This window comes from Oryctolagus cuniculus, chromosome 7 (assembly GCF_964237555.1).
Source record: "Oryctolagus cuniculus chromosome 7, mOryCun1.1, whole genome shotgun sequence".
Lineage (NCBI taxonomy): Eukaryota > Metazoa > Chordata > Mammalia > Lagomorpha > Leporidae > Oryctolagus > Oryctolagus cuniculus.
The window spans coordinates 125,890,065-125,911,937 of NC_091438.1; the positions used below are offsets into that span (position 1 = coordinate 125,890,065).

Genomic DNA, 21,873 nt, shown 5'->3' on the forward strand with positions numbered 1-21,873 from the left:
GTCATACACCTTAAGTTGCTTTTTACAGTTTCTAGTTTATATAACTGATTTCCAGCTAGAATTTTGTAAAAAGGGAATAGAATTCCATATAAATGTAATTTTGACCATAATTCAGCATCTTAAGTCATCTAGGTGTAATTGCTAAATGTAGATTGGGTAAAGGTAAATGAGACAAATGTGTCTAAATGTAAACTTTGGCACTGTTAGCACCTTATATTCTATGGAAAAACTATCTGGGTTTGTTAACAAACATGTTTTTATAAACTGCTTGAAAGTAACTAACATTGGAATTCAATGTGTTATTTTATTTAGAAATGTTGTCTCAATTTGGAGATTTGGAGATTTTTTAAAGGGTTATTTCAAAATGTAAATCCCTGAAATCAACAGAAATATTTGGAAACAGTCTATCTAATTTTGAAATCTGTTTTAAAGCTGTGGCATCTTTTTTAATAGTTTATTATTATTTTTTTAATTTGGTGACTCTCAGCTTTCTAACCAGCTCCAGTAAGCTCTCTTCTCTTCCCTACTTCTGACTCTGTTGAAATTGTTCCAAGTTATGGAATGATTCCATGTGCTAACTCTTATAGTTAAGGTTTTATTTCCAATTTTTGGGATGACCAAAGAGACACTTTACTGTTCTCTACTGTCTGTTAAATTCTGTTTGTTTAAGAAAAGCCGAAGTTTCAAAGAATTATGGTTTGTTTAAATATATCCTTATTCTAAAGCATTTGGGTGATCACTTTATAGCAATGATCAAATCTGGTCTATATGATGAGACAATGTTAAGGGACCCTATTTCTACCAGATATTGTAAGTCTTTTTTGGCACCTCTGACAGGAATTTTAAAAAAAGTCAAAGTTCCAAATTACTTGGGCTTTGATATTTCCAGTTGAGCCCCTGGAAATGTCAAAGTATATATCTTTCATCTTGTGGAGACACCAACTAATTAGGCTATTTGGAATGCATTAAAGGTACTGTCAAGATTTGAAGTGGTTGTGGCACAGCAGGTTAATGCCCTAGCCTGAAGCACAAGTATCCCACATGGGTGCCGGTTTGAGACCTGGCTGCTCCACTTCCCATCTAGCTTTCTGCTATGGCCTGGGAAAGCAATACAAGATCGCCCAAGTCCTTGGGCCCCCTGCACCTGCGTAGGAGACCCCGAGGAAGCTCCTGGCTCCTGGCTCCGGATTGGTACAGCTCCGGCCATTGTGGCCAATTGGGGAGTGAACCATCGGATGGAAGATCTCTCTCTCTCTCTCTGCCTCTCCTCTCTCTGTGTAACTCTGAATTTGAAAGAAAGAAAGAAAGAAAGAAAGAGAGAGAGAGAGAGAGATATGAAGTGGTGCTAAATGTTAAGGCATGATAATGTAAAATGCCACTGATACAAATGTCCAAAAGTTGCAAAAGCCTAATGATCTTGTTGCATTGTTATCAGACATGATGGTTATCTTAATGAAAAAGGCGCAGAGGCCTAAAAGGGATAAGTATTTTATAAAATCTCACCAGTTCTTTCAAAAATACTGCATGCAGTAAGCAAATGCCTCTTGTTGGTTAATGAGTTTGTAATTTTAAACATGGTTACTTAAAGTCTTTTGTCATCCACAGTTTTGTATTCTCCTCCAAACACTAAAAATCAAATTTACTGCTCACAAAATTAAAACAATGTTGGTTCTGTGTTTAAATGTGTCCTCTTTTAGATTCCAAAGGACTTCATTTTCACTGATTTCTATTGCATTCAGTTCTTTGGGACAGTTCTGTAAGCACATAAAGCCAATAACGAACTACAGGTTCCAAGTGAGAACAAGTATGGTTAATTTAGGTTACTAAGAGCAGGAAGTAAATCTAATTGACTGATGGTAATTTTTTAAAGAGCAGTTCAAGTTTTTAAGTAGGTATTAATGAAACTGCTTTATTGTTCTATCCTGTAATGTAATGTGCTATATATGTGTACGTATTGTATGTCTAGATGGGAAAATTTATTAAGAGCTCTATTTTAATTGGCTTATAGATAAAAGATTGCTCATAAATCTCAACTGCTAAATTAACCCAAAATACTTTTTTGGTTCACATAACCTAAGTAAATCTCTGTATCAAATGTTTTAAATTTGTTGGTAGAAAGAAACTAAAAATGTTTCATTGACATGTTTGTGCTTGAGTTTACTGGTCAAACAAGTCACACTTGTGTTAAATATTTAATAACTATTTCCAACTACATGTACTCTTAAAATTTATAGAAGGCACTGGGCCATTTGGTAAATGTTTTCATAAGTTGTTATTTGACAGTTAAAATTGCTAAGTTGATAGCAAATTATTGACAGTAAGCCATCTGGGAAGGCTAACTTGTTCCCTCATTTCTCCTCTATTCTCTTTACGATGGAAAATTGCAGGCCTGCACTGTGGCATAGTGAGTAAAGCCGCCGCCTGCAGTGCCAGCATCCCATATGGGGGCCGGTTTGAGTCCTGGCTGCTCTGCTTCCAATCCAGTTCTCTTCTATGGTATGGAAAAACAGTAGAGGATAGCCCAAGTCCTTTTGGCCCTGTGTGGAAGACCCAGAAGAAGCTCCTGGCTCCTGGCTTCAGATGGGCACAGATCCAGCTCTTACAGCCAATTGGAAAGTGAACCAGCAGATGGAAGACCTCTCTCTCTCTCTCTCTGCCTCTCCTTCTCTCTCTGTGTAACTCTTTCAAATAAATAAGTCTTTAAAAAAATTTTTTAAAAAGATGGGAAACTGATTATTAGGTCCTCTCTCTGCCTCTGCCTCTCTTTATCTCTCTGTAACTCCTACTTTCAAGTAAATAAATAAAAAGAAAAGGATTAAAAAGGATGAAGAAAACCCCTGAGACATATGGGATATAATGAAATAAATATTTCTATTATAGGGATATCTGAAGAAGAAAAGAAAAAATGCATTGAGAACCTACTGAATTAAATAACAGTTGAAAGCTTCCTGGCCTTGAAATAGATGTGGACATACAGATGCAGGAATCTGCAAGGGCCCTGACAAGACTCAACCAGGAAAGACCTTCTCGAAGGCATGTTATAGACCAATTGTCAACACCTAAGGACGATGAGAGGATCCTAAAGACAGGCAGAGAAAAAGTCAAATTATGTAGGAAGTAAAACTCATTAGACTAATAACAGACTTCTCAGCAGAAACCCTATAGGCCAGAAGAAAGCGGAATTGTGTAGTCAATGTCTTGTTAGAATAAACTTCCAACTAGGAATATTATATCCAGCAGAGTTATCCTTTAAAAATCAAGGAAAATAAAGTATTTCTCAGGAAAAAGAAAAACTGGGAGAACTCATTGTCATTAAGCAAGCCTTATTTGAAACCCTTAAGATAGTCCTACATTAGAACTAACCATTGTTGGGGCTGGCGCCACGGTGCAGTAGATTAATCCTCCACCTGCAATGCTGGCATCCCATATGGGTGCCGGTTCTGGTCCTGGCTGCTTCCCTTCCAAACTAGCTCTGTGCTGTGGCCTGGGAAAGCAGTAGAAGATGATCCAAGTCCTTGGGCCCCTACACCCATACGGGAGACCAGGAAGAAGCACCTGGCTCCTGGCTTCGGATCGGCGCAGCTCTGGCCGTTGTGGCCATTTGGAGAGTGAACCAATGGAAGGAAGACCTTTCTCTCTGTCTCTCTCCCTCTTACTGTCTGTAACTCTACCTCTCAAATAAATAAACAAAATATTTTTTTTAAAAAAAGAACTAACCATTGTGAAAATGCATGGCAGTAAAAAACTCACCAACAGAGAGATACACAAAGAATAAAGAGAAGAGAATCCAATCTTAACATGACAAAAAGCTACCAAAACACACATTATTTACACAACAGAAGCAGAAAAAAAGGAGGATATATAAAACACTCAATAAGCAACCAAGAAAATGACAGGAGTTAGTTCTTTCTGTAAATATTAACCTTTAATGTGAATGTACTAGATTTCCAAAAGATAAAGTTGGATGAATGGATTAAAAAAAAAAAAAGACCTAGTGATATCTAGTGATATGCTTCCTATGAGAATCTCACTTCACAAGTAAAAATACGTATATAAACAGAAAGTCGAGGGTTAGAAAGTTATAGCACACAAGTGAAGACCAAAAAGTTGATGAAGTGGCTTTGATCACATCAGATAGAACAGATTTTAATTGTATTTTTATTGCAGTTACGTCTTTCTTTCCTGTTATCTTACAGTGTTCACGTGTGGTTAAGTGATCTCTATACTCGTGCACTCTACTTGCCTATTGTTTCTGTAAGTTTGTTATATAAGGCTACTGCGGGGCTTATATAAAACTTGTTTGGATTAGAGCAAGCTATTTGAAATGAAAGTAACAACATTGGTGATAAAGATTGGGAAACAAGCAAAAAATGAGAGATACTAATAAAGAACTCCACACTTGTATACTTCAATCTTCTCCATATTTTAATTTTTGATGTTCCAACTTAATTCTTTCTATATCATCTATCTTTTTATATTTTAATGAAGTTATTACTAGTTTTAAAGATTTATTCATTTATTTAAAATGCTGAGTTAGCAAGACTGCCTGAGTTAGAACGCTGGCTGCACTTCTCACCTACGGAGCCACCCTGGACAAGCAGCTGCCCTCTCCGTGCCTCAGAGAGCCCAGGTAGGGTAGAGTTTTTGTGAAAGAATGTAAAATTCTATCTTGTCTTCCCCGGACACGGTCGGAGCCCCCTGAGTGTCAGCAAGTATGGGGTTATGAGCCCAGCTATAGAGAAGAATTATAGACTCAGAGAAGGGGAGAGTCTCGATGGGGATTCAAGGCCAGATTCTTGGGCTCCAGAGCCCTTCCCTTGCCTCCACTTCCTGCCGCAGGTGAAGGATGGCAGGCAAATGCTAGCGGAGCCAAGGGACGAAAGTTAGTCTCGGAGTCCGCGGCTGGGGGCGGAGGGAGGGCGCAGGGGTGGGAAGTAAACACAGAACTAGACCAGAGGTCAGTGAGATGCTGTGTAAATAGTTGCGTGTCTTTCTCCCTTGGGTTTGGAAAGGGCCTACAATTTAAGGGAAAAAGAAATCTATGCCCAAACAGAGTGTAACAAAACAGGTGCCGAGAGGTGTGACCAAGAGTTGGAGCTGCTGCCTGGGAGGAATGTAGACAGGTGCAAGGGCAGGTCAGGAAGAACACGTGTTTCTGTGGGAGCTGCAGCCAGCAAGGCCACCTGAATTCTCTTCTGCCCTTTCCCCTCTGAATTCCAGGCACTGGATTTGGCCTGGGGTGAACAGTCATTGAAAAAGTCAGGGTGAGTGGTATCGAAACATGCACATACACACTGGAATATTACTCAGCCTTAAAAAGGAGCGAGATGCTATCATTTACATCAAGATAGTTGCAATTGGAGGACATCATGGTGAGCCAAGCAAGCCAGAGACAGAAGGACAAATTTTGCATGTTCTCCCTTATATGTGGGAACTAAAATTTAAACAAATCAAATCGTAAGATGTCAGTTTCATTCATATATATATATATACACAAATATATATATATATATATATTCTAACTTAACCACCACATATCAGAGAATATATATGATTTTTGTCATTTTGGAACTATTTGCTTATAGCTCTTATCTATATTCCTGTGGGACAGTAGTCTTTCTACTTTTACTTATTGAACATTATGGTTGGTGATGAATTAAGTCTGTGATCATAAAGTAAATTGAAATTATGTTATTGCAAAAATTAAAGGATAAAGGAAAGAAAGAAAGGAAGGAGGGGGAATTGAGGGAGAGAGGGGAGATTAAGGGAGGGAGGGAAGTGTTGGTATCTTCTTAGTATTGTGTCTACAAAACACATGAGATCTATTCTATTTATATTAATACAATTTTTTTTTAAAAAAAAACAAGAAACAGAAACAGAATGAGAAAGAAATGTCTGTGTAGATCAGTTTTGCTGAAACACAATGTTCTCCCCACCTTGTTTGAATCTTTGTCGGGTGTCGTTAGGAGGGAGGCACCGCATGGCTCTGACGGTCTGCGGCCGTGCGGCCGGGACTGCATCGCCGTCAAGTTGGCGCCTTTTCATTTCACTGCTGTTTATGGCCCTTGCCTGCGCTCCTGCTAAACTGTGCTCTTTTGTTTGGTTGTTGAACTCCTTAGTTAGTGCAGCATTAAGCCTTTGACGATCATGTAAATTGAAAATATGCTATCTCAGAGATAAAAAATCATGCCAGTGTGCGAAACTTGCAAGTTGACACATCCTATTCGTCTGCTCTTTCAGACTCTCCAGGGCCGAGTTGAGTCCTGAGCCTCTACCTGGTACTGTCCCCTTGTGGACTCCCGTACTTGTTTTGTTTTAATATTCTTCTTTGCTGGCTGGACATTTTATGCCTTCAATATAGCATTTTCATATCGGGGTCATCAAAATTTCATGGGAAATTGTGTATGAAGAAAAAAGTAGGGGCGGGCATGGCGGCACAGTGCGCTAAGCCGCTGTCTGGCTGCCTGCATCCCATAGCAGAGCACTACTCTGCACTGCAACCCAGCTCCTTACTAGCGCACCTGAGAGGCAGCACACACTGGCCCCAACACGTGGGTTCCTGCCACCCATGTGGGAGACTCAGATAGAGTTCCTGGATCCCGGCTTCGAGCAGGGGCACCAGCAGGTAGACAACCTCTCTCTGTGTCTCACCATTTCTCTGCCCTCTGCCTTTCAAATAAATAAATAAACATTTGTTGTAAAATGAAAAAAAGAAAATATATGCAACGGATTTCAAAAATTTTTGCAACAAAATAAACTTGTGTGTGAATTCTACTTTCCCCCAGCTTTTTGAAGCCCCTCAGTATGTTGTTGCCCTGATTTATTGACTGCTTTTACCCATGAGACTGTGAGGGCAACAAGTGCTTATTGAAGGAATGAATGACTGTAGGAGTGGACAGTTCTATCGGGCTCTGTCGACCTATTAACTGACGTCATGAAAGCAGACACTGAGCCTCAGAGAGGGCAAGTTTCTGGCTGCACAGGCAGTGAGGTTGACCTGGGCCTGCAACCTCCTGAGCTCATGTCCAGTGATCCACCCACTGGCACGGTCACCTGGGTACTAATGGGTTGTGTACTGGCTAAGCCCTGGGGAGGGCTCCAGGGCAGCCAGGTAGGCAGCGTTCGAGCCCCACAGAGAATGATTTGGATCCACCTCAGGTGTCTTCCTCTGAACACATCTCCTCTTTTCTCTGTTCTCAGGGTCTCATCACTGAAGTCAGGGACTCCTGTGACCTTGGTAAGCTAGACTGTGGATTCCCAGAAGTTGTGGTACTAGCACACTGCCTGGCACACAGTAGGTGTTCATTGCATAGTTCTAAGCAATATGGACAGGGGAAAGTGGGTGTGTGCATGGCCGTTGTCACCACCCATTACTAAAGCTTTACTTTCACTGTTGCTCAAGATGGATCCTTTAGGGTTAAACCACTCTGAAAGAGGAGATCCAAACTCTGCCCTCAGCCCTACCCGCCCCTCAAGTGGGTGGGACAAACCTCCCAGGACTTAAGCAAAGTTCCTCACGGGAGTGAGTGACAGAGAAGGTCAGTCACAGGTCCAGAGCCGCTGCACCATGAGCGTGTCTGCACTGAGCCCCACCCGGCTCCCGGGCAGCCTCTCCGGGCTCCTCCAAGTGGCGGCCCTGCTGGGCCTGCTCCTGCTGCTGCTCAAGGCAGCTCAGCTCTACCTGCGCCGCCAGTGGCTGCTCAGAGCGCTCCAGCAGTTCCCGTGCCCGCCCTTCCACTGGCTCCTGGGGCACAGCCGAGAGGTAGGAAGGAGCGGGACAGGGACCGGGAGGCAGGGGTGGCCGGGGCTCTCAGAACCCAGTTATCAGGGTCCCAGGACACAGGCGCACACGCCACGAGGGGACGCTCAGACTGCCTCTCATCCCTGGCCTCGTCCTAGCAATGGGGACCTCCCAGTCTCGCCGGCATCCTGTCCTGCTGTGACCCAGGCCTGTCACACACTCCCTCCTCCTACACACCTGTCCTCCATTTTGGCAGCCCTGCACTTGAAGAGCAAGGACTTTTTCTGAGTCCCCAACACCCCCCACCCCACTGAGCCTCTCCACATCCGCGCCCAGCAGCTGCAGCTGTTCTCAAAGAATTAGGCTTCTAGAAGTTTCCCTCTCCCTGTCACTCAGTGCCATCCTCTGTGCCCGGCCCTGAACACTCACAGGGACAGAGACATCAGTTGATGGAATCATTCCTCTGTGGGGTCACACTGTGTGGAGGGCATGGGGGTCTCAGAAGGAGAGGACACAGGAAGAGTTCACTGCCAGGTGGGTGGCTCGTGTCAGCTGTAGAGAACCAAAGAGCTCAATTTGCCTGAGCTCTGGAATTTTCCGGAATGGGAATTCATGAAGGGGACAGTGCACTCTGTCTTCCAGGCCAGGAGTACCGAATCACACATTAAACAGGGTCTGACCCCGCCCAGCTCTCCTGCAGCACCCTTTGAACTGTGAGCTTCTTGCACATGTGCCTCTCTATGCCCAATGCCCAGCACACAGTCAGGCACAGGGGCTCAACTCAGGTGTATGGAGTGACCGGAAAGAGGAAGGGGGCAAGTCAAGGGATTGGGAAGGCCAGCACATCCCCACCCCGGCCCTGCCACCTGTGGACAGGGAACACAGAAGCAGGCATGGGGACAGACGGTGAGGGTCACACAGGGTGGGAGAGACTGTGTAGAAAACAAGTTTAAGGCAGGCGCTGTGGCTCGCTTGGCTAATCCTCTGCCTGCAGTGCCACACCCTGGGTTCTAGTCCCGATTGGGGCGCCAGATTCTGTCCCGGTTGCTCCTCTTCCAGGCCAGCTCTCTGCTGTGGCCAGGGAGTGCAGTGGAGGATGGCCCAAGTGCTTGGGCCCTGCACCCCATGGGAGACCAGGAGAAGTACCTGGCTCCTGCCATCGGATCAGCGCGGTGCGCCGGCCACAGCGCACTGGCCGCAGCGGCCATTGTGGGATGAACCAACGGAAAAAGGAAGACCTTTCTCTCTGTCTCTCTCTCTTCACTGTCCACTCTGCCTGTCAAAAAAAAAAAACAACACACGTTTAGGAGGTGGCCAGTGCAGAGATGACATCTCTCGGTTCATAGAGAAGGCCGAAGGAACATCAGCAGAGTGGAGCCCCAGACAGTAAGTGAAATCACATCACAGCCCCGCACAGAGGATCCTCAGCCCCTCTCCCTCTCATCCCCTCTTCCTGTCCTCTTCCGCATTAACTTCTCCACTATCCTCCCTGCCTGTCCGTGCATTCCAACCTCTGGGTCTCTGCTTACCTTGGGCTCTTGGCCTGGAGGAACCTTGTCCCTCGATTCTCTTGCCTAGGCCCAGCCCCAAGCCGCCTTCCCCAGGCAGTCCTTCTGGCTCTCCTAGGAATGGAAGCGGTAGCTCCTGTTCCTGTGACTGGTCCTTCTCACAGGAAAGAGCAGTGCTAACCTAACTCGGGCCTTTTCCTCAGTGTTCTGGGAGGGCTCATCTGACTCATCTTGGTCACCCAAGAGCTCCTTAGTAAATGGTGACGCAATCAGTGAATGAGCACTTCTGAGTCAGGTCCCCCTCCAAAGCTTCCCAGGTGCTTGGGCTTCCTTCCATCTCAATCGCAATGTCTTCTACTGCGTGGCCTCCCAAGCTTCCTGCCTGCCCGACTGGACTGTTAGCCCCATGCTCTATCCTGACCCAGTGCTTGGCACACAGTAGGTGCTTGGGAAGCACGACCCAGAGCAGGGCCAGCTTGCTCAGGGCTGGCGACAATGGTTGCCAGAGACGTGGGCACAGATTGGCTACAGCAGGCAGTTGCTTTGAGTTCTGCAGAAGCAGCTGAACTGAAAAGAGCTGACTACACAGAACATCTCTAGGAGCAATGTGTGTGAGGATTACAGATGGGGTAAAGCTAAGCTGAGTGTTGAAAGCTTGGGGGGAGGCGGGGGGTGGGGGTGGGGTGAGGGCGTGGCTCCACGGCAGAGAGGAGGGGCAGTCCAGGCTGAGGGAGGAACCTGTGCAGAGGCATGGCTGTGGAGTCAGGAGAACAGCAGTAGCCTGAGGGATGAAACAAATGGGTCACGTGGAACTGCCAGCATGGAGGAGGAAAGACCAGAGGAGCCAGAAAGGCTTGTGTTCCGCATTGAGGAATTTCGAAAGATGACACTAGACTGTGGGGAGCTTACAAGATTCTTTTCAATGAAAAATGAAACTGAGAGTAGGAAACCCAAAATCTCAAAATCATAGAGCATACTATTTTGATAGTTATGCACCCAAACTTCCTGCTATAAATCCATGGGTATTCAGCATGTAGAATAACATGCACACTGTTTCTACTTATTCTTTTTTTTCTCTCAGCCAAAGAAATCCCAAATACCATTTCATCTTAATAAATATGTGCGTGTATGCAATAATAATATTGAAACTACCAGAACCAGCATGATAAAATAAACCTAATGGATAAATTTAGAAATTTTAACATAATCTATTTTGCTTTCTATATGAACTGAGTTAACTGCCTCCCAAGTCACAACAAGTTGTCATAGCTGTTATCCGTTGAAATAGTTGTACTAGTGTTTTCCCAAAATTTTTTTGGCAACACTCAGGCAGCACTGAAGGAAGGCTCATAGCTCTGTCCAACAGCGGGGACAGAATCTGGCCTTAGGTCAAGTTCTGGGGGGCCAATTCATCAGAAACAGCTCCAAAACCCTCGCTTCTGCTGACAGATCCAGACTGCCTCCCGTGGTCATCCCACCCATCACTCTCATTAAAAAGAATAGAACTAAATGAAGATTTGCATCAATTTGTCCTTCCCTTGGCTACAGTTCCAGATGAACCAGGAGCTTCAACAGATTCTGAAATGGGTAGAGAAGTTCCCAAGAGCCTGTCCTCACTGGATAGGGGGCAACAAAGTCCGAGTCCAGCTCTATGACCCGGACTACATGAAGGTGATCCTGGGGAGATCAGGTGAGAGAAATACTCCTATTACACCTGGAGCAGCCCTTCACTCTTGAGTATGTGCCTTAGGGAATGGAAAATTCCAGAAGATAGTGGCAATGAAGGAGAAATTGTGAACCCTCCACCAGCTCTCCAATAAGTTCATGATCCAGCCTAAGGACGAGATATTTAATTACATTTCAATGTTGAAAACAACTATGTGGGGCTGAATTTATTTTTTTTTAAAGATTTTTTTTTGAAAGACAGAGTTACAGAGAGAGGTAGAGACACACAGAGAGAAGTCTTCCATCCACTGATTCACTCCCCAGATGGCCGCAATGGCTGGAGCTGTGTTATCTGAAGCCAGGATCCAGGAGTTTCTTCCAGATCTCCCAAGCAGGTGCAGGGGCCGAAGGACTTGGGCCATCTTCCACAGCTTTCCCAGGTCATAGCAGAGAGCTGGATTGGAAGAGGACAGCTGGGACTAGAACCAGCGCCCATATGGGATGCCAGTGCTTTAGGCCAGGGCTTTAACCCACTGCAATACAGCGCCAGCCCTGGGGCTGAATTTCTTATCCCCACACCCCTCTTTTATTGTTCTTTGTTTTGCAAATAGATTGAGGTGATCTTTTATGTAAATTGCCCTAGATCTCAAAACTAATTTCATATCCACACTGCCTTGAGTTTGGAACTTCCAACTGTTGGCTGCCCTGGCAGGCTTTGTTGTCTTATTCTTTAGGACAGAAGACAAAGCCTGAGTTTCCCGTAAACTCATCCTGCTGGTCCTGTGGGTGCTTGCTGCTGGTGCCCTGAGTCTGCCTTCTTGAGCACAATGGATTATCAGGACAAGACAGAAAGGGATGGGAGGCAAATGGGGAGTGAGTGGAACCAACTCCTAAATGCCAATCATCAGAATTGGTGGCAGCCCATGGTCTGAACCACAGCTACTTAGAGGGCTGCTCTATTTGCTTGTGGCCAGTTTCCTATAAAGCCCTTACTTACCTTTCAGATCCAAAGTCTCGTGGTTCCTACACATTCGTGGCTCCCTGGATTGGTACGTACATCTAAACCGGGACTGCACGCACTTGCCAGTTAGCTTTGCCAAAGAGCTATCTCTTTGGCTCAAGAAAAAATCATTAAGTCTCATTTTTCTTCTTCTAGACAGATACCTGCCCCTTGCTAACCTTGGTGGGAGCCCCCATGAGGCTCAGCTCATTCCACAGCACTTCTCAGTTCTCTCGAGACGTTCTCAGCCCAACATGTATGACCCTCACCTGACACAGCTCTGGTCAATCTTTCATTCACATATATCAGCCCCGCAGGGAAATTCATATTCGTGTAATGCCCTGTGCCTTTCCTGCCATTTTTCAGGATATCTCACCATCTGGGTTTTCCTCACCTGTTCCTCCCAAATTATCCTGAAAGGTCTCTAAGATCTAGTCTCCTAACACACATCCACACACCCATCTCTTATCCAGGGTACGGTTTGCTCCTGCTGAACGGGCAGCCATGGTTCCAGCACCGGCGCATGCTCACCCCAGCCTTCCACTACGACATCCTGAAGCCCTACGTGGGGCTCATGGTGGACTCCGTCCAAATCATGCTGGTGAGCCCATCTCTCCCTCTTACCTCCAACACTCACTCCCAGCAACTCCCCTCCCAAGCACAGGTGTCCCTCACAGACAGCCATCAGACACAGAGGAAACTCTCTTAGACCATTACTGTGAGAAGATGGTCCCCCAAAGTGGGTGGGGCAGTGAGGACAAGGCATAGACACACAGATCCCGCTCTTCCCACTTCCAAGTCTTCAGCACAGACGACTGGAGGAACAGTCATTCCCACTGCACAGCCGGGCAGTCTGTTGCTGTCTGAGTTGGGGAACGGCAGTGTCTGTGGTAGGGGAAAACCCCAGGATGTCGCTGCACAGGCTCTGGCTTGGGACCCAGGTCATCCAAGCGCATTTGAAGTGAAATAGACACCAGATCTACATTTATGAGTCCTACCTGCCATACCGTCTCCTCTCATCAGAACTCTGGTTTCTCACCCAGCTGTGCCCAGCAAATGTTTGATGGATGAAAGGGATTGAAATCTCTGATCTTCTCCCATTAGGGTTCCCTGAGGCTTTCTTCTTCTCTCTTGGCAAATGCAATTGTCCCCAAACACTGAGTCCTACCAGTGCCTCACGACTAGCTAAGTATCAGAACATCAACATCAGTCTACTTCCTGTCACCTTAAGGAAAAACATCTCACAAACCAAAGTCATAACAGAATCTCAGAATTAGTGTAGAACATTAGGAGCATTTACGTTTACCTTTGACTGAAAAGTTTGTAAGAAAAATATCACTCCTCTCTGGAGATGCAGGAACAGAGCCCAGCTTACCATGAACAGAATTCATGGGACAATCAAGAAGCTCAATGCCCTTCGCCCACAGGACAAATGGGAGCAGCTGGTCAGCCAGGACTCCTCCCTGGAGGTCTTCCAAGACATCTCCCTGATGACCCTGGACACCATCATGAAGTGCGCCTTCAGCTACCAGGGCAGCGTCCAGCTGGACAGCAGGTCCGTGATGGCCTCCACCAGCAGGGTCGTTGTGCTCACCATCAGTGTGCCCACACCTGCCAGCCAGCTGGGGGTGGGAGGGACTTGCATGCTCACCTCCACAAAAGGCAAGACGCTGACCTAGCCCACACCAAGCTCTAACTGCAGACCACATTGCCCCTGCTTCAACCGTGGATCCCTGAATCCCCACCCCCAACACCCCCACCCAGCACAGGTGGGAGCCTGCCTCTCCTGCCATCCTACAGAGGCCCCAGGGGCACAAGGACTGCAAACAGGAGTGGTGTGTGTCTCCACGCTGCCTGTCCCCAGTGTGGGGAGGAATCTCCTCCCAGAGCCCCACTCTGCCTGCAGATCAGAGGCCCCTCCACTCTGACCTCGTCCACGTCCTCTCCCTCAGGAATTCCCAGTCCTACATCCAGGCTGTTGGGGACCTGAACAACTTGGTGTTTGCCCGGGTGAGGAACATCTTTCACCAGAGCGACACCATCTACAGGCTGAGCCCTGAAGGCCGCTTGTCCCACCGTGCCTGCCAGCTCGCCCATGAGCACACAGGTGCTGCCTCCTCCTCCTGTGTCCCCCTCCTTGAGCGAGCACTGCATAAAGGAGCCAACCCCGACTCCCCAGGCAGAGGCAGGCCCCCTGACTCCCCGTAGGAGCTGGGAACTTCCTAGGTTCAGGGGTTGGGATCTGAGATGCTGGGGTGCCAGGTGCTTGCAGGGCTTCCTGGGTCATCACATTGGTGATGGATGGATGAGGCCCCAACCCAGCAACATCCAGCTGTGGCTCCTGGCCTGTGCTAACGCAGGGAGGCCTGCCCGGCCTCACAGGAGGCTGGAGGGAGGATGCTGGGGCAAAGTGAGTCAGACGACCTCTGGAGACACATCCTTTATCCAAGTGTCTGGGACAGAGTCTCACCTCCACTACAAATGCAGCTTCCTGTTAGTGCAACCGAGAGACAGCAAATGATGGCCCAAGTACATGGATCCCTGCCATGCACGTGGGAGACCCAGATGGAGTTCCTAGCTCCGGGCTTCAGCCTGGCCCAATCACAGTTGTTACAGGCATCTGGGGAGTAAAGCAGCAGATGGAAGATCTCTCTCGTCTCTCTCTCTCTCTCTCTCTCTCACTCACATGTACAAGTGCACACAACACACACACACATACCCCCTCACTCGCTTTCTCTGTTACTCTTTCAAATAAAGAAAGAGAAAATGCTGCTGCCTGCCCATGTGTCACACAGTCACTCGTCTGCACACCCACACTGACCTCTCAGGGGACTGGCATTGGGGCGGGTAGGAGGGGGGCTTTTGGGAATGATGTAGCTCTCAGCTGCTCCGGTACCCACTGCTCTGGCACAGACCGAGTGATCCAGCAGAGGAAGGCTCAGCTGCAGCAGGAGGGGGAGCTGGAGAAGGTCAGGAGGAAGAGGCGCTTGGACTTCCTGGACGTCCTCCTCTTTGCCAAGGTCAGTGTGTGCAGGGCAGGCCCGAGCTTGGCCTGGAAGCACAGAGCCAGGGACAGAGCCCGCGCCCTCTCTCCCACTGTGGCCTCCCCCAGATGGAGAACGGGAGCAGCCTGTCCGACCAGGACCTCCGCGCCGAGGTGGACACGTTCATGTTCGAGGGCCACGACACCACGGCCAGCGGCGTCTCCTGGATCTTCTATGCCCTGGCCACGCACCCCGAGCATCAGCACCGGTGCCGCGAGGAGATCCAGGGCCTCCTGGGGGACGGAGCCTCCATCACCTGGTGAGTGAGAGCCCAGGGGGTGGGGGGAGGACCCTGCCTGTCTGGGAGGGGAAGCCCTGGGGGGCACAGCCCTGCCTTCTCCTCTGCCTGGGCTTTGTTTCAGGGAGCACCTGGACCAGATGCCCTACACCACCATGTGCATCAAGGAGGCGATGAGACTCTACCCACCGGTGCCAGCTATTAGTAGAGACCTCAGCTCACCTGTCACCTTCCCTGATGGACGCTCCCTCCCCAAGGGTATGACCTTCCCACCCTCACTCACCTAAGCACTCATTGGGGACACAAGAAGATTGGAATACAGCCATGCATCCTCAGTCCTGAATCTCTGCTTCTCCTTTCCTTGTCATCGTAATCGACGCTTACTTGGTAATTTGGATGACGTGCAGGAAGTGCTTGACATGGAGCTTAAACTCATCAAAATCTCACTGTATAGGTGCGCCTCTGTCCGTATCATGGGCTTGTAGCATGAACAGGAGATGTGGAGGCCTGTAGAGAAAATCTGCTCAGGGAGCGAGAGAAGTGTTTTTTCCTAATGGTCCTGGTGTATAAAGGAGATCAGGGACCCTATGTCAGCTTCACTTTTGGTTCAGTCTGTGAGGAGCCCTCTGGTTGATAACAGAGCCGCTGATGACCAGAGCTTGCTCCAGCTGCTGTAGAAAGCCCCTGTTGGCATACCTGCCATTGGTTCTGACCCCAGCCCCGGCACTTCTTAGGTGCTTCATCCTTGGCAAGGCATGCATTTTTGTGAGACCGAGCTACCTCTACAAAATAGCATGAGCAGTTGTCTTCTTAAGGGATGCTTGTGAATACTGAGTTAATGTATGTTGTCCAACAGCTCAGGGAAAGTATTTGATCAGTGTCAGTTTTCACTTTAGTGACTTCCAACAGTGAGCTTCCTATTGTTTCTTGCTTCTCATTCCTGGGTTCACGGTTTCTGCTCCTCATCTGTGCTCAGTTGCTTTGTCAAGCCCACCCCACCCATCTGTTAGAGGATTAGCTTGTACAAAGTGAGGATTTGTGGCACCCACATCTTTAGCGCATGCAGGAGCCCTGCTGGCCGAGGGAGTGGGATCTTACCCCCTTGTCTCTGTCTGCTACCTGCCCTACAGGTTTCACAGTCACACTCTCCATTTATGGCCTTCACCACAACCCGAATGTGTGGCCAAACCCAGAGGTATGAGGGCCCCTGGGAGGGCAGGGGGTGGTCTCTCAGGGGCGTCTCCTCTAGCTCCCACTTCCTGTCCCCTTGTGGGTCACAAGCAGCAACTTAACACCCCCCCTAACCCATCCTGGCCCTGGTGCTCTCCACAGGTGTTCGACCCTTCCCGCTTCACACCAGGTTCTGCTCGCCACAGCCACGCTTTCCTGCCCTTCTCAGGGGGAGCACGGTGAGCATCCCATGTTTGGTCGTGGGGAGGGGAAGGGGGGAGAGTTCTGGGCACATCTCCAATGTTTGTGCTCTCCTATGTTCTTTTTTTTTTTTTTTTTTTTTTGACAGGTAGAGTTACAGACAGTGAGAGAGAGAGAGAGACAGAGAGAAAGGTCTTCCTTCTGTTGGTTCACCCCTCAAATGGCCACTACGGCCAGCGCTGCACCAATCCAAAGCAAGGAGCCAGGTGCTTCCTCCTGGTCTCCTATGCGGTTGCAGGGGCCCAAGCACTTGGGCCATCCTCCACTGCCTTCCTGGGCCGCAGCAGAGAGCTGGCCTGGAAGAGGAGCAGCTGGGACTAGAACCGGCACCCATATGGGATGCCGGCGCCGCAGGTGGAAGATTAACCAAGTGAGCCACGGCACCGGCCCCCTCTCCTGTGTTCTTATGTAGGATCTTCAGACCTGGCCCATTTTGTTAGTGTCTGTGAGAAGGAAGCCTTATATGGGTGTTTGTGTACAAGAGAGAGGTGGCATTTCATAGCCTAGCACGGAGATGTTGACACATTGCCCTTCCCTGCGGCCATCCAAAATTCAGCGTCACTAGGCTTCCAGAGTTCAGTACATTCTGGGGATGTCCTCACTGTGGGAGCGAGACTTAGATAGTCTCGGGTATACTAAACATTAGTTGTTACACTTCTCAATTTCCAGGATTCATAAGGGGTGGATTTATTCCCTTCCACACATTCTCGATTCAGCCCACTGCCCTTTCTACTTAACTTGTTAATCCTCCAGTGGCTGAACCAAAGGATTGATTTACAAGTGTTTGTTGTCCAGTATCCTTGCGTGCCCTAAGTGTCAGTCCCATACTTGCAAGTTTACCGTATTCCTTTGTAGAAAGGGTCCCACCAATGTGTCAGTCTGGTATGTTTTGTGTTCTATTCTGAGAAAAGTTTCACTGCATGTTAATATTCAAATATCTATGCCTACTTCCCTGCTTGGCAGAAATCTGTATTGTGGAGTGGGATCTCTGTACCACTCTCCCATTCCACTTAGTCTAACATGGACAAAAATGGGGGCAGTAGAATGCTCAGAAAACACTGGTGCGTAAAATATGAAACACACTTGAAATTGCTGATGATCTGGTAGCACACTCTGAATTGACTGCTCCAAACACCCACAAGGACTGAGGGAATCCTCCAGTGAGATATGATTGCCATAAACTGCAGAAGGACTTAGTAGAAACCAGATTTTTCTGAGTCCATAATTCTGAGATTTCTTTAAACAGTGACTCAGCTTGCATTGAGCAAGCTGTGAGCAAATTGCTTGTTCAAAATTATTTCTTCAGAATTTGATTTATTTCAAGGTTGAGAGCCTCCCCATAAGAATTGTCTGCAAATGGTGCTGTAGTCAACAGAGGACAGTGGTGTGTTAGGTACTGCAATTTCTAGTGCAGAGCTGATACCATCAGAATACATTGTTCATTTTTTCCCTTTTTCTTTATTTTTAAAATTTAATTTGAGATACAATGTGATAATTCAATACATGTTTTCAATGTGTGATGATTAAATCAAATTAGCTAGCATTTCCATCGGATAAAACATTTTAACATTTTTATCAACATATAATAATAAATACTGATGTAGCAATAAATACATATATTATGCACTGTTAAAATTAGACTAACATTTCCATTTCCTTATTAGTATTCTATGTTTGCACTCCATTCCTCTATTTATTTAAAATCTATCTAGGAAGTGGCTGTAAGCTGTAGTGAACACTAGAATTTATTTTTCTGTTTTTGTACCATTATCCAATCTCCCTCTGTCCCATTCAGATGACCTTTTCCAACCTCTAGTAATCACTATTCTACACTAGTTGGTTTTAGCTTCCTCATATGAGACAGAACATGGGGGTGTTTGTCTTTCTGTGCCTGACTCACTTCCCTTGACATGATGGACAAGATCTTGGCCCATCCATTGGCTACAAACAATAGAATATCCTATTTCTTATGCCTGAATAATATCCCACTGTGTATATATACAACACACCTTTTGTACATTTAAACTTTGATGGATAATTGATTTCACATCTTAAGTAGTTTGCAGTAATGCAACAATAAACATGGGCATGCAAGTATCTCTTTGAATCTTTGATTTCACTTCCTTTGGAGATATGTATACCCAAAAGGGATAGCTACATCATAAGGTAGCTCTATTTTCAGTTTTCTGAGGAACCTCCATACTGCTGTCCCTATTGGCTCTACTAGTCTACATTCCCACCAGCAATATAAATGAGCTCCTTTTCCTCCACATCCACACCAGCATTTGCTATTTTTTGTCTTTTTGATACTAGCCATTTTGTTCTTTTTTTTTTTTTTTTTTAAACAGGCAGAGTGGACAGTGAGAGAGAGACAGAGAGAAAGATCTTCCTTTGCCGTTGGTTCACCCTCCAATGGCCGCCGCGGCTGGCACACTGCACTGATCCGAAGGCAGGAGCCAGGTGCTTCTCCTGGTCTCCCATGAGGTGCAGGACCCTAGCACTTGGGCCATCCTCCACTGCACTCCCTGGCCACAGCAGAGAGCTGGCCTGGAAGAGGGGCAACCGGGACAGAATCCGGCACCCCGACTGGGACTAGAACCCGGTGTGCCGGCGCCACTAGGTGGAGGATTAGCCTATTGAGCCGTGGCGCCGGCCAATACTAGCCATTTTGACTGCGGTGAAATAATATACATTGTGCCTTCAATTTTTATTTTCCTACCAATTCATGATATTGAGCATTTTTTTCATTTATTCCTTGGCCATTTGAATTTCTTCTTTTGAGAACAGCCTATTCATGTCATTTTTTCACTTAATTGGATTACTTGCTTTTCTCATTTTTTGTTTATTTCTTTAATGTTTTCTGGATATTGATCCTTTGTCAGATAAATAGTTTCCAAAAATCCTTTCTCATCTATAGGTTGTCTGTTCACTTTATTGATTGTTTTCTTGGCTGGGCACAATCTTCCTTGTTTGATTTAATCACATTCATCTATTTTTGCTTTTGTTCCCTATGCTTTTCAGGTCCTATTCAAAAAACTCATTGCCTGTGTCAATGTCTGGAAATGTTTCTGCTGTGTTTCTTCTGGTAGTTTCATAGTTTCATGTCTTACAGTCTAGGACTTTGATCCACTTTGAGTTGATATCTTTTAATTTTTAAAAATGTATTTGTTTTTTAAATTTTCACAGACTACACCAATTTTACATATTTTGGGGGTATTATGTGATGTTTTGTTACATGTATGCATTGTGTAATGTCCAATTAACATATATTTACCTTTTCTAATACTTAACATCTCTTTATAGTAAAAACATTCAAAATCCTATCTCCTAGTTTTTAGTAGATAAATATGTAGTACACTAACATTATCTGTAGATACTCTATGATACAAGAGAACCCCAAAACATCTTACAGCTGCCTAGCTATACCGAGTGCCCAAACCTTTCTCCATCTTCTCTCCCCAGTTTTCTTCTCCAGTTGCTGGTAATCATTATATTTTAAATTCTATAAGATCGCCTATTTTTTAGGCTCCACAGATGATTGAGATCATGAATATTTGTTTCTCTGTACTTGACTTTTTTGGCTTGACATAATGACCTCAAGTTCCATCCATGTTGCTGGAAATGACAAGATTTCACTCTTTTATGGTTGTGTAATACCTCGTTATGCATATGTATCACATTTTGTCCATTCATCACTGGATGGACACTTCAGCTGTTTCCATTTATTGGCTATTGTGAATAGTGCTGCAGTAAGCATCAAAGTGCACCTATCTCTCAAACAGATAAATTTGTGAATATATGCCTTGGAGTGGGATTGCTGGATCATAGGGCAGTTTTATTTTTAGCTTACTGAGGAACAGCCACTATTTTCCACAATGGCTGTACTTAAAATATTCCTACCAACAGTGTGCGAATGTTCCCTTTTCTCCACATCCTCACCAACGCTGGTTGTCTTTTGCCTTGCTGATACTAATCAATCTTAGTAGAATGAGGTGCCATCTCATTGCAGCTTTGAATGGTCTTTCCCTGATGATTAGTGGTGCTGAGCATCTTCTCATGTACCTGTTGGTCATTAGTGTGTTTTGTTTTGCAAAATGTATGTTTAGATCAATTGCTTATTTTTAAATTAGATTATTTGAGTTTTTTGCCTTTGAGTTGTTTGAGCTCCTCATATATTCTGTATATTAACACCTTGCCAAATGTGTAGCTTGCCAATATTTTCTCCCATTCTGTAGCCTGTCTCTTCAATGTTTTGGCTGTTTCCTTTGCTGTGCAGAAATTCCATTTGTCTATTTTTGCTTTTATATCCTGTGATTTGGGGATCTGATCTAGAAATTCTTGTCTGTTCAAATGTTCTGAGGCATTTTCCCTATGTTTTCTTCCAGAAGTTTCAATGTTTCAGGTCTCACATTTGGTACTTTAATCCATTTGGTTAACATGACAGGAGATAGAGATCTAGTCTCCTTCTTCTGCATGTGGGTATCCAATTTTTCCAACATCATTTATTTAAAAAACTACCCTTTTCCCAAATATATGTTAGCATATTTGTTAAAGAAGACTTGCCTATAGATATATGAGCTTGTTTCTAAGGCCTCTATTCTGTTCCCTTGATCTGTGGATATGTTTTTATACCAATACTCTGCTAGTTTAGTTATGTAGCTTTGTAATATATTTTAAAATCAGGTGATATAATGCATCCTGCTTTGTTCTTTTTGTTCTTGATTGCTTTGGCTATTCAGGGTCTTTTGTGCTGTTTCCATAGTTCTGTGAAAAATGAAATTGGATTTTGGATAGGGGTTGAGTGGTATGCACATTTTGGTGATATTGATTCCTATCCATGAACATGGGCTGTCTTTCCATTTCTTTGTATCCTCTTCAATTTGTTTCATTGTGATTCACAATCTTCATTGCAGGGATCTTTTACCTCTTTTATTGAATTTATTATTGGATATTTAATTTTATTTTTTGTAGATATTTGAAATGGGATTTTTTTCTTAATTTCTTTTACAGATGATTTACCACTGGTGTATAACAACACCACTAATTTTTTCCATTGACTTTTTATCTTGCAATTTTGCTAACTTTGACTATTAGTTCTGGTAGACTTTTAGTTGGGTCTTTAAGATTTTCTATATGTAAGATCATGTCATCTGCAAAGAATGACATTTTGATTTACTCCTTTCCAATTAGGATGCCTTTTTTTTTCTCATCCAATTGCTCTGGCTAGGATATCCAGCACTATGTTG

At 45.6% G+C, this 21,873-nt stretch overlaps 1 protein-coding gene across 4 annotated transcripts in view; it reads left to right on the forward strand.

Annotated features, from left to right (window-relative positions):
- CYP4A5 (cytochrome P450, family 4, subfamily A, polypeptide 5) overlaps positions 1-21,873 on the forward strand; it is a 64,779-nt gene that overhangs the window by 39,003 nt on the left and 3,903 nt on the right. The window contains exons 2-12 of one of the 4 annotated variants that reach the window (XM_070076684.1): positions 7,201-7,237; positions 10,798-10,939; positions 11,919-11,963; positions 12,388-12,515; positions 13,342-13,469; positions 13,867-14,021; positions 14,828-14,934; positions 15,027-15,217; positions 15,321-15,454; positions 16,327-16,391; positions 16,529-16,605. In XM_070076684.1, the coding sequence (XP_069932785.1) occupies positions 7,201-7,237; positions 10,798-10,939; positions 11,919-11,963; positions 12,388-12,515; positions 13,342-13,469; positions 13,867-14,021; positions 14,828-14,934; positions 15,027-15,217; positions 15,321-15,454; positions 16,327-16,391; positions 16,529-16,605 (1,209 nt within the window). Of the gene's footprint in view, positions 1-7,200; positions 7,295-7,546; positions 7,763-9,042; positions 9,128-10,797; positions 10,940-11,918; positions 11,964-12,387; positions 12,516-13,341; positions 13,470-13,866; positions 14,022-14,827; positions 14,935-15,026; positions 15,218-15,320; positions 15,455-16,326; positions 16,392-16,528; positions 16,606-21,873 lie in introns of those variants that run through there. The other 3 variants (XM_070076685.1, NM_001170977.1, XM_070076686.1) reach the window with 3 other exon arrangements.